The sequence below is a fragment of the Penicillium expansum genome (assembly GCF_000769745.1).
Source record: "Penicillium expansum strain MD-8 chromosome Unknown contig254, whole genome shotgun sequence".
In the NCBI taxonomy this organism is placed as follows: domain Eukaryota; kingdom Fungi; phylum Ascomycota; class Eurotiomycetes; order Eurotiales; family Aspergillaceae; genus Penicillium; species Penicillium expansum.
In genome coordinates, this window is record NW_015971250.1 from 130360 (window position 1) to 146680 (window position 16321).

At 48.5% G+C, this 16321-nt stretch overlaps 5 protein-coding genes across 5 annotated transcripts; 4 read left to right on the top strand and 1 right to left on the bottom strand.

Annotated features, from left to right (window-relative positions):
- Positions 1 to 470: 470 nt before the first annotated feature.
- PEX2_073040 (uncharacterized protein) lies at positions 471 to 2757 on the top strand (the record flags this gene model as incomplete). The annotated part of the gene is made up of 2 exons (XM_016744574.1): positions 471 to 2534; positions 2593 to 2757. The coding sequence occupies 2 exons, from the start codon at positions 471 to 473 to the stop codon at positions 2755 to 2757; spliced, it is 2229 nt and encodes a 742-aa protein (XP_016600545.1).
- A 1578-nt stretch (positions 2758 to 4335) lies between these two features.
- On the top strand, positions 4336 to 7809 carry PEX2_073050 (Glycosyl transferase, family 2; the record flags this gene model as incomplete). The annotated part of the gene is made up of 4 exons (XM_016744575.1): positions 4336 to 4449; positions 4567 to 5358; positions 5424 to 5748; positions 6887 to 7809. The coding sequence occupies 4 exons, from the start codon at positions 4336 to 4338 to the stop codon at positions 7807 to 7809; spliced, it is 2154 nt and encodes a 717-aa protein (XP_016600546.1).
- Positions 7810 to 8730: 921 nt separating this feature from the next.
- PEX2_073060 (uncharacterized protein) lies at positions 8731 to 9981 on the top strand (the record flags this gene model as incomplete). The annotated part of the gene is made up of 1 exon (XM_016744576.1): positions 8731 to 9981. One exon carries the CDS (start codon positions 8731 to 8733, stop codon positions 9979 to 9981), a length of 1251 nt encoding a protein of 416 aa, XP_016600547.1.
- A 1120-nt stretch (positions 9982 to 11101) lies between these two features.
- On the top strand, positions 11102 to 11923 carry PEX2_073070 (putative cell wall protein; the record flags this gene model as incomplete). Its single annotated transcript, XM_016744577.1, has 1 exon — positions 11102 to 11923. One exon carries the CDS (start codon positions 11102 to 11104, stop codon positions 11921 to 11923), a length of 822 nt encoding a protein of 273 aa, XP_016600548.1.
- Positions 11924 to 13259: 1336 nt separating this feature from the next.
- On the bottom strand, positions 13260 to 14422 carry PEX2_073080 (ATG3/ATG10 family protein; the record flags this gene model as incomplete). The annotated part of the gene is made up of 2 exons (XM_016744578.1): positions 13260 to 13800; positions 13872 to 14422. 2 exons carry the CDS (start codon positions 14420 to 14422, stop codon positions 13260 to 13262), a joined length of 1092 nt encoding a protein of 363 aa, XP_016600549.1.
- Between the last annotated feature and the right edge of the window lie 1899 nt (positions 14423 to 16321).

A 16321-nucleotide genomic window follows, 5' to 3' on the forward strand; every position in this document is an offset into this window, starting at 1 on the left:
CCCCCCCCCCCCCCTCCCACCCGAACTAGCCAAAACACCCAGTTGCCCGATGTCTTGGGATTTTAGATTTTGATTGCTCTTCAAGGCTTCTCTACCTATTTAATAATTGTCTAAAGGCTCCCCTCTTCTATAACTCTACCCGATCTCCATGACAACATGTGAGATTGGGCTTCTCTCTAATTTCTTACTGGGTGCGTTGGCCACTCCTAAGGCTCAAAAGATGAACTAATCCTCCCTAGATGGTTGAAATGGGCGACAACACACTGGGCCGTAAGGAGGCAAAGTCGAGTCGGCGCGGTTTTTATAGCATGTTGGATGCTAAGACAAGACTCTCAGACAAAGTTGTCCGTAGCGACGTGGCATCTAGGTATATTGCAATCTTCCAAGCTTCTTTTACTTACATATCTTTTGACTGTTCATACAGGCGACCTATGAAAAGGCTATTGTCAGAAGAACTTATCTCTGAATCGATGGGTACCCATGGTTGGTGCTCGGCCACGCCGTTATCCAGTGCGCGACCACAGTCTACTGGCGTCTTAGCAGACGACTGCACTATGGAAACACTCAGTAGTCACGCCATGCGAGCTCTGAGAAGCCCCGCTTGCGCCAGTGTAGGCCATGTTGGCAAATCTCATCGCCGGGATGGCTTGCGGGTCTCTAGGGAGCCCCGGCGGTTGCCGGGAGCGGCTTCTCAGCTGCTAAAATCAGGCGTGCCTCAACGTATAAATGAATGCCCCGCAGATCCAAAAATTGAGATCAGTGTGCCCAGACAGGAAGAGGAATCGCAGTTAGCTCAAGGCTTTGCGGCACGTCCAGAATTGCAAAGGTCACATTCAACGCCCATTGCTGTGCACAGTCAAAATTCTGTTGGGATTCAGAAGGCTTCTCACGCCACCCAAATGCAAGCGCAAGTGCGAGAAGCACGGCACACGAGAAATGAGCAAATTATAAATCAAAATGTGGAGGTGGAGGTGGTGGGTGCAGAGGCAGCCACTCAGGAAGCAAAGCCACATGAAATGTTTAGGCAGCCAGAGACGCACACCATCACCGAGGAGCAACTGATCAATGAGGTGCGGGGGATTTATACTGGACTTGTCATGGTGGAAAAGAAGTGCATCGAAATCGACAGACAACAGGCGCAGTCAAAAGCAGAACTATCTCAGGCTCAGTGGCAGACATTCGTTTCGCTACACAGAACACTACTCTATGAACATCATGACTTCTTCCTCGCCTCTCAACACCCATCAGCTGGTCCTATTCTTAGGGACTTAGCTGACAAGTACGCGATGCCGGCGCGCATGTGGCGTTATGGAGTGCACTCATTCTTAGAGCTGTTGCGTCAGAAACTCCCCGGCTCGATGGAGTATATGCTCGGCTTCATCTACCTTTCGTATTCAATGATAACATTGCTGCTGGAAAGTGTGCCATATTTCAGAGAGACATGGATCGAGTGTCTAGGTGACTTGGCACGGTACCGAATGGCCGTGGAAGAATTCGATAAAAAGGACCGCGAACTCTGGGCAGGGGTGTCGAGGTATTGGTATAACCAGGACGCAGCTCAAAGTCCAGAAAATGGCCGTATCCAGCATCATCTTGCTGTTTTAGCTCGACCAGATATCCTTCTGCAGCTTTTTCACTACACGAAAGCATTGATCAGCATGCGTGCATTCCCAAATGCTCTCGATAGCATGATTCAGTTAGTCAGTCCTCTTATGAACATTAATGTGCCGGCCCAGAGGGAAGGGTTGGTTACTTCCTTCGTGACTACTCACGGTGCCCTTTTCATGCAAGCTCCGGTTGAGGAATTCGTCTCTCGGGCGAATGTGTTTCTTACTACTCTACACAAGGAGATTGGCCGGGTAGGTTGGGACAGCCAGCAAGGTGTGCAAATCATATCTTGCAATATCGCTGCAATATTTCAATATGGGAGTAAAAATGCAGTGGTAGAAACAGATTTCACTTTGAAGTTGCGCAATCCTACGGCAGAAGATCGCCTAGCGGCAATGAAATGGGCATCTAGTGCATCTAATGCATTCAATGCATCCAATGCATCCAATGCACCCATCCATGCTACATACAGTGATATCTCGTCCCAGCTTGCATTCCGGGCAAGCTCTCTCACGTTTCACACATTAATCGTCATGCTAGGCGGAATTGGCGATCCAAATATGTACCCGAGTGTGCATATTTCTATAGCATTTGTGTGGTGTCTCACACTCAACCCAGCTGCTATACAACGACTAGAACCGCTAGTTCCGTGGTCGCTACTTGCAAATTATTTGAACACTTTGTTCCGTCCCGACACGATCATTTCGAAGATCGAAGACGAATCATTCCCGCTTCTTGACGACTCAACTACACACCAGCTACCGGAGGACTTTTTGATAAGAGGACAAGCATGGAGCCGGCTTTACTACCCAGAAAGCTTTTTTGAGGGGGCTCCTACGGAAGACGACATGCCATCAACAGAAAAACCGTCGACAGTGATTCCTAGAAGCCATCGATGTCTTTGGCTGGGAGTACGGATTGCAACTGTCTGTTAGCCCCTATGTTTAAAAGCACATTCAAAACTGACCATCTGTTTTATACTAGTTCACCCGCTGGATGACATACGATCAGACGCGACGGTTCACACCCACCCAACTAGCTATTGAATTCGCGCCAATCGCAGAATCCCCCGCTTGCCTCTATGGCAATCCTTACTCACTAGGGACTGAGATATCACCTTCCTCCGATCAGGAGATGCTGGAAGTTTGAAAACGCGGTTAGGTCACTGCTAGTTCTGCTGCGGGTTCCGTTATGGCGTAAGCTGGGCGTCTTGACGGGGATCATTTAGAGGCTAGTGGAACCCTGGGGTTTTCTTTTTTTTCTTTGTTCGAAACAGAGTGCTCAAGTCTTTTTGGGCGCGAATCATTCCTTTGGGCTCTTTCCGTACACGAAGCCAGAGAGCAGGTCCCTTTCTTTCGTTATTACCAAACAGGAAATTCTTGAGTCGGCCACGACTACACGACAGATATCAGATCTCAGATCTCAGATTCCTCTCTGGACCCAACCTGGAAGGCCTGCCTCTAGGACCACTCTCCAAGGACTAGACCGTTTGGGGTCTCCAAGGATTATCGCATTGCATCTATTGCCATGGATAATTGGAAAGGTTCCCTGCCCCAGGATGCCCTCGCTGCTTTCTGTCCGGTTCCATGATGCTTGGGAACTTTCGCAGGCCTTGCTGATCAGTTTCCAGGCATTGCGCTACACCATTCCACCGTGGTTGGACTTGTCATGTTGGAAACCAAGACTCCTGATTCAATCATTTTCTGGACTCGGACTATTGCGGACTACTTCTACTCAGAAAGGGCACATTCAGGGCTCTTTAAAGAAGCTATCCTTGGCTTCTCGGTGCGTTGTCTTGAACTTGCAAGTTGAACGAAGGATTGTTGCTAGAATAGAAAAAGATACCAGACTAGGAGAGAAGATTGATAGAAAGAAGAAATAAAACGATAAGAGAAGGAAAGTATTTGAATGAAAATATCGAAACTTTTAGCATCAGTCCCTTCCTATTTGGGAAGTATTCGCATATAGTATATACTCCCCCTTGTCCTTGTCCCCTAACTTCTAAGGCTCTCCTCTTCTCCTTCTTCTTCATACAAGGTTAACACCATGTTCAATTACTTACCTACTTTTTAGTAGCCTTTTCTATGGATTGTGGATAGCAAAATGGGCAGCAAAGAGTACTCTGGCACCGCGGTCCCGTTCTCCCTTAGCCAATTTCTCTTGCTATATTCTGCTGGAGACAATCCTCTAGCTTTGTCCGTTGAAAAACACTCTGAGGGAGCAGCGACATTTAATAGAGTAAGAATCAGCTCTTGTATGCGGCAATGTTTATTTCAGGTGACTGATCTATGCGATATGAGGTAAACGCGTATGAACAGGTAAACAGGTAAACGAGCTACAATATTTACAACATACGTGAACTGTAACCGAATATATAAATCAATTGTAATATGTAACCTATAATTATCACATAGTAAAACATATAATATAGTGTCTCAGGAACCGTGGCTCCTAGATGTGGATCTATTGGATATCGGCTTGCGTGTTGCCGATAAAAGGCCAAGCTGGCGATTATCAACTAGCAACATTCCTCCCCTCCCTTCTGCCCTCTCTTTCCCTCTCTCTCTCTCTCTTCAATGGCGAGGATAATTCTTCCTTACCTCTATGAATAGACAGTTTTTCTCTCGGACCTAAGTGCTTGCCTCATCCCTTCCGGCATCACTCCCGTCTCCCCATTCCGCATCTCTTCCGTCTCCGCATCTGACGTCCAGCTCGTCACTCTCCACAATGGCGGCAGCTTGGGGCGAGATCTGTCGCCAATGCGTCATTACTGCGGTGGAAATCCCAGTTCAGATCTTACTCATTGCTGCCCTAGCCACATTGCTAGGACTATTTGTCCTGGTGAGTCCACATTTCCCCCACTCGGCTTGTACCAGTCAGATCGCGCGGTGGCACTCCGGACACACGCAGCCTCAATTGCAAGTTACTGATCTGCCAATTATTTTTGCTATTCCATAGTTCTCATTATTTATATTTTTCGTTGCGCCAGTCCCACGAGAACCCCTACCAGAAGAAAAGAAGTATAGAACCCTCGCCAAAGATGGATCCGTCACAGACCCGGAACCCCTGCCCTGCTGGCTCGAAAGCCTAGACACCAAAAAGAGCACTCAAACCCCCGCCACAACCCACACAATCGCACCAGCCGAGCTATTCATGTCCGTCGTAGTACCAGCCTACAACGAGGAAGATCGGTTAACCGGCATGCTGGAAGAGGCCGTCAACTACCTGGAGCACATGTACGGGGACACAGCCAGCGCGATCGCTAGGGCCCGCAGCCCAGACACAAGGGAGACACGCTCAATGCGCAAGCGCAAGCCGAACGGGGATACCACCGGCGACGCCGCGGGCTCGGCCTCAGACCGCGGCTGGGAGATCATCCTCGTCTCGGACGGGTCGACAGACCGCACGGAGGAAGTCGCATTCCGGTTCGTGCGCGACCACCAGCTCTCTCTGCACCCCAAGGGACACGCGGGTCCGTGGACGCCGAAGGCTGCGGAGGGCGTCCATATCCCACCCGGCACGATCCGCGTCGTGAACTTGACTCATAACCGCGGCAAGGGCGGCGCGGTCACGCACGGCATGCGCCATGTCCGTGGGCAGTATGTTGTCTTTGCGGATGCGGACGGAGCCAGCAAGTTCGATGATCTGGGGAAGCTTGTTGGGGCTTGTCGGGATGTGGAGGATGCGAAAGGGCGGGCGGTTGCTGTTGGATCGCGCGCGCATATGGTTGGGAGTGAGGCTGTGGTTAAGGTATGATATTTTGATATCTGGGTGATAGGATGCTTGCGGGGTTGATTACTGACTCTGCTCGATAGCGATCCAAGCTTCGGAACTTTTTGATGCATTCGTTCCATTTGATCCTGTGGCTCATGACGCCTGCTAAAACTGCTACTGTCAAGGATACGCAGTGCGGATTCAAGCTGTTCTCTCGCAGTGCGTTGCCTTATATTGTGCCGTACATGCATTCTGAGGGCTGGATCTTCGATGTTGAGATGCTCATGCTGGCTGAGTTTGCTCAGATCCCTGTGGCTGAGGTGCCTGTGGGATGGAGGGAGGTCAAGGGTAGCAAATTGAATGTCTTACGAGATAGCATCGGCATGGCTTGGGGTCTGGCTGTTCTTCGGGCAGCTTGGTCGCTAGGTGTGTATAGACAGCGATGATCAAATGTGGAACTTGATTGTTGCAGCTATTTTCAGACAGTTTTCCATAGCGAATATATTGCATCTTGAATTTTTGGAGACTAGGCTGTTTTACTTTGCTAGAGTGGATAAATTAATTAGCTTCGGATATAGTCTTTTAGTCACTATCAAATGTCTACAGAGCCAACTAGTGGAATTGGATGGCTGCTGATAGCCCATTATCAGCTTGGCTGACCCTTTCGGGTGACGTCTTTGATCAACCCAAGTAGTAACAAAGGGAGACGGAAGTTGAAAGTGTTGATTTACCTGAGGTTGTTGACTTGACTATGTAGGTATTCTTGAGTGACTTGAACCCTGCCTAAGTGCCTAACCTTGAAACAGACGAGAAAGCCTTGGGAAGAGAAGATCCGCTAGATACATGCGATTATGTCTCAACGGTATAGCTTAGTTGTTTCACCTATAACGAATATAGTTACTGCCACTATAGAATGGCAATTGCATCACCCCATCTTACACGGAGTACTAGACCTACAGTCTGCATATGCGTCTATGGCACGTTTTAGTACATGTTACTCCAGAGTAGCCATTAAATAGATTGCACGTGTGGGAAAGTCCTCGACATTACTTGGCATTACTCCTTGTCTCATGTCCAATCTAGCCAGTCGGAGTTCTAAAAAAAAAAGTAGAAAAGTATACTAAGTACTCTGTAGAGTACCTTTCTATACATCAGATCCACTAATACGTGGGTCACCAACAAGGATCATACCATTCAACCAAGATAAAAACTTGCAAACCATACATCCATGGTCCAGGATCCAGGATCCAGGAACGGGTAATTACCCAGAGAGTACGGAGTACTCCGTACTAAGCTTAAGGTTGTACTTTGTAATGGCTTTCGCCATTTCCCGAACTTTCACAACATGCGGTGAAGTATATGCGGTGCGATATCTTTAGGCCGAGAGGATGCCGGTCAGATACTCGGCACTTCATATAATAGGTATGGTCTGATGCCTTTTGCATATACGTTATGCAAGGTCATCTACGGAGTGCAGAGTACAGAGTACAGACCTCTATTTTTGTTCAGCATTGACTTTTTCTGACGGATCGAAAATTTTCTGAAGGTGGCGACACATCTATAGCGTACACACCCGAGTGGTACCACTGCCTTTTAAACGGCATTAACAGCCGCATTTCGCAAGTCGATATTTCATCACGTATTGCTCTTTCTTCTAGCGAATTTAGCGAAGCGGATATGAAGTCAAATCTCTCTCACACGTCGATATCATCATCACGGCTCCTCCAACTCCCGGCCGAACTCCGTCTCAAGATCTACGAATATGCATTAGACGTGCCAAATGAGTACCTAGTCAGCAAACCGATGATCGTGCTAGGCGATCGCGGCAAAACCTTCACAGCCCGTGGCCAATACCGAGCATTATCAATGAGTCCTCACTGGGTTGGCGAAGACGGCACCGCACGCAAGCTACTAGCGGTGAACCGTCAACTCCACGACGAAGCTGAAGACTACCTCTACTCAACGCACACCCTCTTCCTGCGCAACTCTTTCAATCTCGACCGACTAGCTGACTTCCTCGACACGCTCAGCGCAACTGCCCGCGCCCGCATTCGCAGCGTCGGCTTCGAGGTCTTCTTCTTCGTGCACACGCAGACCGGCGTGCCGAAGCGCACGCTGAAACAATACGAGGCCGCCGCACGGCTTCTATCTGAGAAACTTCCCCTCTGGAATAGCGTGCTGCTTTACCTCGATCCACGCTACTATTATCCATCTGCGAACGTGGGTGGCCGGGATCTCACGGCCCGAGGGGTGTTTGATCTTGCTACGCGGTTCGGCACTTTGTGTAAGGATGTGAGCTTCTATCCGCTGCCGAATGGTGATCAACATCTGCTTGATGAGGCTCAGCAGTTTGTTTGGCGGAGTCGTTCGCCGTTGAGACAATCCGATAATCGTCGGTCTATTAAGGGGTGTTCGGCTTGGTCTTTGGATTTCAAGAAGAAATTGGTTGCGCCAAGTCGGGTCCGGCCCACCTCGTCTGTTTGCTGAGGGTTTCCCCCCTTTTTTTTCTATATGTTTTCTATATCCTTTTGATTTTGTTCATGCATCTTTGAGCATTGCGGATTTCGGCCGGATTTGGTTTGGCTTCTTGGAGTGTGTTTTACTAGGCTAGCCTTGTTAGCTCTGCGTCATGATGTCTGAGCGCGGATTATACCAGTCAAGTGCATATTAAAGGTTTAATGTGGCACATCTTTGGCGCAAATGGCGGAACTATGGCGTTCGGATTGCTTCTTTACTCTCTCCATTCTTGTTGATTTCACTAATTTGGTACAAGGGTGAATATTAAACATGCATTCACAGATATATTGTGCTTGTTATATATTTATACACACATAGATGGTCTATACAACATATAATATGGTCAATATATATATTAGATCATTCAGATCATCATCTTATTAATGATATTTCCTATTAGAGAGCTTTTGACGTCATAAGCTGTGATCAGATCCGTTCACCTTTCTTTTTCTTCGCTGATCTCATTTCTCCTTGTCTCATGTAACCTCCCCCATTTCCCCGGAATTTGTGGGGATGTCTATTTAGTATATTTAACCTCTTCTCTACTCTCCTTTACTTATGGGAACTTCGTACCTGGAAAGCTACCCAAATCCTAAACCTGCCCAACCAGCATCCACTCATCTGCGAACGCGTGACCCGAGGCTTGACATGTGTTGTATCGGGAACCTCGCATAAAATTCCGGTGTTAGATGGCCAAGTGCTGTGAGCCCATTGACCGCTTCTAGGAACTCCACTGGTCTCGACGTGTCTCGACGTGGAAAACCAAACCTTTGCAGGTTGGGCACTATCGTGACTATCGTGTTACTATCGTGTCCACAGGTCTATCCCTAATTATACCCTTATCTTGCCGACTTGCGCTCATTATCGTGAGAAAACAAAATCTCAAGCACCATGAAGTCTACCAAACTACTAGACGGCCACGGAAGTCTCTACAAAGAAGTACGCTTCTCTCCGACCGAAATACCAGCCCGTCGCACAAAATCCGTTTCAGCCACATTCCCTCCTGTATTTTCAGGCTACGGCCGAACTGTATTCCAAGACTCGGCGTTGGTGAATTCGTCCACCATGGATACGTCCTATATCGACCAATCGCGAGCGCTTCTCCAAAGCCAACGGCTGAACTTTGAGACCGAGAGGGAATTGTTTGCACAGGAGCGACGGTTATGGGAGAAAGAGCGGGCGCTGTTGCGATCGAAGATTGCCGAGCTGGAGGTGTTTGTGAAAAGTCAAGGGAACAAAACAAAACAGTTGGGATCAGAAGCAGCCAAGCTTGTGCTTTCAGGTGGAATATCGCAGTATAGCACAAATAGCTTCGCAGCTCAGGTGTGGGAGGGGACAAGTCCAGGCAATCGGCCAACAAGGGTGTTCTTCGATCATGAATCTCCAGATCAAAACTATCTATCGCTAATTTCCGAAAGTGGGAATCCGCCATCCCTTGATCGCGCCCTTTCACCCCAGTCGCGACCAGTAGACCCTTCTGGAGCGCCTGTGAGCCAGCCAGTGCCGATCGAAAAGCTTGACAGCACCCTGGATGGCATCACGCTCAAATCCACGGCGCTTCCACCCGCGGTAGTGGCGCGAGTGATCACCCCGCCCTCCCCGTCGCCCCTACTAACCCCTCCTGGAACGGCCCCTTCAACCGCAGCAAGGCCTCTCATGGAACATCGACACAGTCTCAAATTGAAGCTGTCAGAGCTTGGCCCGCCCAATGAGAACTTGCTCCGCCATGCAGGTCACACCCCAATGGCAATCATCGACGCTGATGATAGTAGACGGTCCACCCAGGAGGGTACTCCCCTCGAGGTTGAGGAGGCCCCTCTTGCGGCCGTGGCGAACGTTCATCAGCCCGCCGAAAACGAGATCTCCTACTTCCCAGATTTGCCAGACGACCCCGCTCTCACGGGGCCCCTCGGTCTGATTAATGATAAGGAGCATGACTCCAATTTTTTGAGCGAATTAGATCAGAAACTCCTTGTTCAAGCGAAGAATATCCTGGGCAACTCGGTTGAATCGGCTGATCCCAATGAGACTGATTCTGAGTCTGAGTTCCCTCGCCAAGGCGAAGAAGAACCTGAAATCAAGTTCAAGAAATCAACTAATTTTGGCACTGCATTTGGAATATCGAAGTCAGGTCAGGTCTAAGGAAACATATATTTCCCATCTTATATGCTTGGATCTTTGTGAGCTGTGTGTGATAGGTCCTACTATGTTTATTTTGACTTTCTTCATGTTTCTATTCTTTTGATGGAGCAGCATATGCTTTTGATGCTGTACCTTTTTTTCTGTCTTTTTTTCTGCCTTCTGGCGAAATACCTTACGAGATTATGATATATGCTGATATGTGCAATACAACTTCATTTGTTCCAATTGTTCCATATTTCTGTTAGGCAGTCTTCGTTTCTGGGGTTACTTGGCTTAACAGACAACAGCCCGAGCAAATTGCATTGGACTTGCCTATGTTGGAGTTCCTTGCGTGTGATGTATATGCACTCAATCTTAACCTAATGTCCTCATTGGATACTTCGTAAGTCTCCTCCGGAGAGGGATCTTAGTGTCTCTGTGCCTTATTGGTTACTATCCCTTGCATCCATACAACCTTTTTTCCCCATTCGGCCTCACGTGTTTTTCTATGCCCCAAAGCACTCCGTGTGCATCCCATACAGTGAAAATCCCGCCAATCCTGCCCTAGCTGAGCTACGACAGCTCGGGTGCTCGGCGAAGGCTCGTGCATAAGCTTTACGCTGCTCACTCAGGGCACATCTGGTTTCTCGACAAAGCTGCAGCTTGACTATCGAACCATGTTGCTTGCATGCCCTAATTTCCACCAATTAGTGAGGTCCAGACCCCTTGAGACCAGATGTCTCTCATGGTTCCTTTCCTCGGCAGCGGCCGTTGACTTTGTGCCTTGCAGATCGCTGCCCTTGTGGCTTTTTTTTAGATGAGTAGCACCAAGGACTAGTTCGTGCCTTGCAGAAATCTCACTATCTGGTCCTCTCTGGTCTTGGAGAGAGCCCTTGACTCTCCCCATGATACTATTCAAGTGTATACTTTGCATGGGTGCCAAAAAGTACATAAGGATCATTGTTCACGCCTCCTCCTCTGTTCTTCATCCACAATCAGTCTCTCCACAGTCATTCGCTCTTCGCTCTCTTTCCAACTCTCATTCAATCACTTTATCATCTCAATCTTCGGGTTCATTTAATCAACAACTTGCTCTATCTTCATCTCTTCCAAACCAACAACAAACAACTCTACCGCAACAATGGTCTCTACTACTATCAACTTCTCCGGCCTCATGTGCCTCGCCCTTGCTCTCGGCCCTGCCACCGTGCTCGCTGCTCCCCAGCTGCCCGCTCTCCCATTCCCGGAGATCATCAACCACGGCCCCGAGACCACCAGCCAGGGCCCCGGCAACAGCGAGACCTCCGCTGGCAGCGGCGTCAAGGTCGGCATCCCTGGCGGTCCCTACGTGAACGTCGGTGCCGGATTCCTCGACACCCACCGGGGCCCCTGTGGTCCTGGCTCAGGCGATGACAAGAGCGCCGGTGCAGGTGTCGATGTCGGTATCCCCGGCGGTCCTCGAGTCAACGTTGGCAATGGCGTGCATCAACACCAGGACGGCTACCCTTGCCCTGAGCCTCCTGCTGTTGTCGTCGTGCCTACTACCACTGCCAACCCTCCTGCCGTGGTTGTCGTTCCCACCACCACTGCCAATCCTCCTGCCGTCGTTGTCGTTCCCACCACCACTGCCAACCCTCCCCCGGTAGTTGTTGTCCCCACTACCACCGAAATTGTCACTCCTCCTGTTGAGACTGCCCACCCTCCTACGTGGACTGGTATCCCCACTATCCTCCCTCCTACCTTCACCACTCCTATATCTGGCCCGCTCACCACCGTTCCTGCTGCCTGGGCACCCGCACAGTCCTCTGTTCCTCTGATCCACCCCGCCGTGGCCACCGCATCTGCCTCGCCTTCTGCTGTGCCTTCTGTTCCCGTTGTGCCCGTCTTCAACGCCGGCTCGTCCCTGGTTCCCGGATCCGTCCTCGCAGTGGCTCTTCCCATTGTCCTGGCCTTCTTCCAATAAAGCCCCGGTTTCAACTACTATATTTACCGGACACGATAAAAAAATGGCGAAAATGACCCCGGATAGTCCATCCACCCCTAAGCGACGTGGTTGGTCTATCTAATGATTGATCGGACCTGTGTATCTCATTATTTTCTTCCTTGTCTACTTTTTTCATTCATAATTTGTTTCTCCTCGGCCGGTGTACTCACCCTCAGATTACCTGTACCTTCTGTGCTCATTCGTGAGGGTCGATCTTGCTTACTTACTCCTTTGACTCTTGTTTGATTATTCTGCGGATGGTTGTCCATTATCTTCACTTTGGATGTCCGCGCGTGCTTTGCACTATTCGGAGTTCTTATGTGGTTTACTGTTACTTGTGCCTTTTGATATTGTTACTCTCAATTCGAATATATTGCATTGATATACTACCGGTTCTCATCTACTAGTCGATATGCTCATTCCGGTTTCATCTTTATATGAATATAAATATATACTCGAGACATCACCTAACCCATCTAATATCCCGAGGTCCCATCTATCCTCTACAAACGTGCCAATTGAAAATTCTGGTTAGAAATACCATGCGACCCTAAGATGTAAGATACATCACATTGGATATAGGCATGGGTAGCTCGGGACTTCGTAGCATTTCGGTATAAGTGTAATCAGCAGCATATGACATCCAAGGCTGCCAACCCTCAATATGTAAGATACATACCCCATAACTCGCTCCAATGTCCCTTATATCATATTACCCGGCCGTCGTCATTGGCTGTAGGTTTCTAATTCCAGGGGTCATTACCGTATACTTGTTGTTTCCTACATGGCGTCGATTAGGTGGGCTCCTCTTCAAGGAGGCCAAAGCGATATTTTTTACCACATTATTATACGGCATAGTGAGAATGCCTAGATTCCAGAGACTATTCTACTGCCATGGCGATCTTATATAGCATGCTTATTATTGGCTAGGTAGGATTTGGTGCATGGATTGGCTTGCTCCACTGCTCCCCGGCGGTCTTACTTCGGGCTATGTTACGATCTCGCCATGCGATATGTGTATTCTAGAATCTTTAAACATTGTAGTAAATTTGACATGGGAAACTTCCCAGAGCCACCGAAGATAATGAACAGCAAAAGCAACCCAGGGAAGGGGGAAGGGGGATTATCCGAGCGCCCAGAAGCAGACTAACGCCAAACTCATGTCATGTCATGCATATCACATTTCGAAAATCAAGAATAAGGGAGTAGGTCGCTAGATCCCAGCCATTATCCAGTCGGCCCAAATTAGCCGAGGAATATAGCTACCTGGGATATAGGGACCGGATCAGACGGAATTGAATCCAATCTAAAGAAATTATACCCCCATCGTAAAGTCGTGCTCAATGCCAGGTGTCACACTGGCAATGAACTTGAGGAACACAACTAGGTACTGGTCTACCCGGATGGCGACTTGTTCTTCCTCATCGTGTTGCAGCATCTCCCACTCGTCTCCGCTCGGCTGTGCGTGGTTGGAGTCCCCGAGTGACAGATTCTTCGTCTCATCCACCAAGCCCTCCAATCCGCCGCCCACCCGGAGAGCGCGGTTCGCTTCCTCGCGTGACTGCGTCTGCTTGAGTTTGTCACGGCGGAGTTTGAGTGCGGCATCGGCACGATCCAAAAGTGTCTTCATCACAGAGGCGTGGCGACATGGGTGTACACTGGCCATCTTGACACTGCCTTCGAACCATGGGAAGTCCTCTAGCGTCACGGTCTTGTCTTTGTAGTCACCGACGATATCCTCCATCATCAGATGTGGCGGAAGCGGTTCGGATGGCGACAAATAGCCGGACAGGTAGAGGCGGGGTGTGCGGTAGAAGTTTGAGTAGGTAATGTAGAGCGTATAAGTGCGGAGAGATCTGGAGGGATAACGAGTCACGGGTTAGAAAAAAGATAAAGGTGAAGTTGGAGGCAGAAAAATGGCACTCACTGTGTCCCCGACTGATCATCTGTCTCTCGGATGATGGCTTCCTCATCATCGTCTTCATCCTCCATATCAGGGATATCGTCATCCTCCTCCTGTTCACCCAGATTCCCCGATTCATCGACGGTTCGCACGTCACGAATCCGAGCTTCTTGCTTATTATAGTCTGCTCCAGCGTCACGGCCACCACCTGTCCGCAACCATCCATCCTCACCACCATCGGTTGCTGTGCCTTCACCGCCATCACCGCCCGAGAGGAAATCCCTCACAATCTCATCTTCAAGCCCTGCATCCCCGGCAAAGTTGTCATTTAGTCTCCGATGACATGGTACTCCACGAGTTACCAGGAACTGCTTGCCATCTGGAAGATAGGATACCCGTTTTGCCGGACTTGATGCGTCGGCCCATGACCATGTGGGGAACTTGTAGACTAGATAATCTCCAGCGAGGACAAACTCCTCTGGAGTGATTTGGCCGGTGTTGCGAAATGTGGAAGTGCGTGATACCGGGGCCAGGCGGTCACGCCAAGTTGACAGTGTAGAGTGTAGGATATTCATTGTGTTTCACAGGTAAGAGTGACGAAAGAGATACAAAAGAAGCGGCGGGGGGAGGGTAAATGATAAGCGGTGGAGCACATGATCCGCCCCGCGTGAGCGTCATTTTGAACTGATATGGTTACACGTGATGGTACCTATCTGATTATGTAAGAACGTTATTCTATTCATGGGTTCCAAGGTTTCAGCTTAGAAGTTCTAAGGTTAAAACCGAAGTTAGGTCCAAACTGTAGACCCAAAACCCAACCCATATAGGTTTTAGGTCCGACTTCTATAACCTAACCTAACCTGAGACCTAATACCTCATACCTCTCTCCTAGGGATTTAGTATACGCTACCTTATATCCTATAAGATATTTCCTAGGCGTATTCAATATGCCCGAACAATCTTAAATCAAGTGAAAACGAGTCTATTTTAAGAGTCTATCTATCATTCTGTGATACGTTTAAAAGAAAATTGCTGTTACCCTGTATAACCTGCTCTGCCATTACCTTTCTATTATAAATCATCAGAATCAGCTTCGAGTTCTACCATATTATATGGCGGACATTCTATCGTTTTAGGAGTTGGTGAAGGAGGCTCTGGTACGTAGTTCTCCGATACATAGTGAACAACCTCCACAAATTCAACATGCAGCGATTCATACGCGATCATCCCAAGATCCTCTAGCTGGCCAAAGAAGTATAACATAATGTCCCAAGGTGGCCTCCCGCGTGGATTATACCTCATATTTTCTTTATAGACTCGTTCTCCTTCCTCGTTGACGAACTTGATGAAGTAAACAAACCGCCTTGCAGCTTGTCCCTGGTACTCACAAGTGCCCTCTTTCCATATTATAGGAATTTGGTCCTTGAGCGCCGCCGAGGGATATTCAGCTGGGTTTTCACCATTAATATGCCAGCAAGGTAGCCCTCTAAACCTTTCAATAGTGGAGATAGTCCCCTGATCCAAGTCTACAGGGAAGTAGATTCTCAGGACCTCATAAAGCATTTGTGGAGGAGAGATCGGGTGGGCGGCTATGATATGCCCCCTATCAGGGAGTAGGCATGCAACTTCTTGGCTCCATGAGCGAGTCCCAAGAGCTTCATTTAATCTGAAGCAAAGTTCCGACGTACGAAACTCTTCCCTGTCTCTGCTGCTTCTCCACTCTAGTAGTTGGTTAATGTTTGGACATTTAGAAGATGGTATAGCAAGCATCTTTTTACATCGAGAGGGTAAGACTGCTTACCGATAATCAACCACTCAATATCTCTTAGCTCATGCGGACGGCCTCGGGCGACACCGGTGCATTCTTGGAGTTTTTGTATCTCTTGGAGGGTGGCAAAAAGCTCGTTGCTATTGGGGATGACACCATACAGATCATGTACCAGTACGAAGACTTACAGGACTCAGGGATCAAACCCCCTTTTGGGGGTGGTTTGGTGTCTGAATGCCTGACTTAAGAACGGAAGAAAACTTAAGATACCTGAATTACTATTACACCTGGCTTAATAATCAAAGTACAGTGATTCTGCTCGCATTTATAAGTCCAAAAATGAAGCTTTTGATCCCATACAAACGAACCTATCTCCATTTTTTTGAGTGGTTGACATATATTAAAAATGAAGCTTTTAATCATATATAAATTGAGAGATCTCTGTATTTTTATATGGTAGGAAGAGCATCAGTTTTAGACTTATAAAATCCCCTAGGAATATAGAGATAGACAGCGGCATCGCCCATAGACGGGCTAACTACTAGGCATTGCCTATAGGCCTTATGTAAACGGGCAATGCCTACCATAGGTATGCCTATAGACGGGCCCTACCCTTAGGGCCCACGGCCTAGACGTTATAGGCGTCTATGGGCCTTTTTAGTAAGCATAATTCCTTAGGTAACCTTATGACTTATATTATTTATAT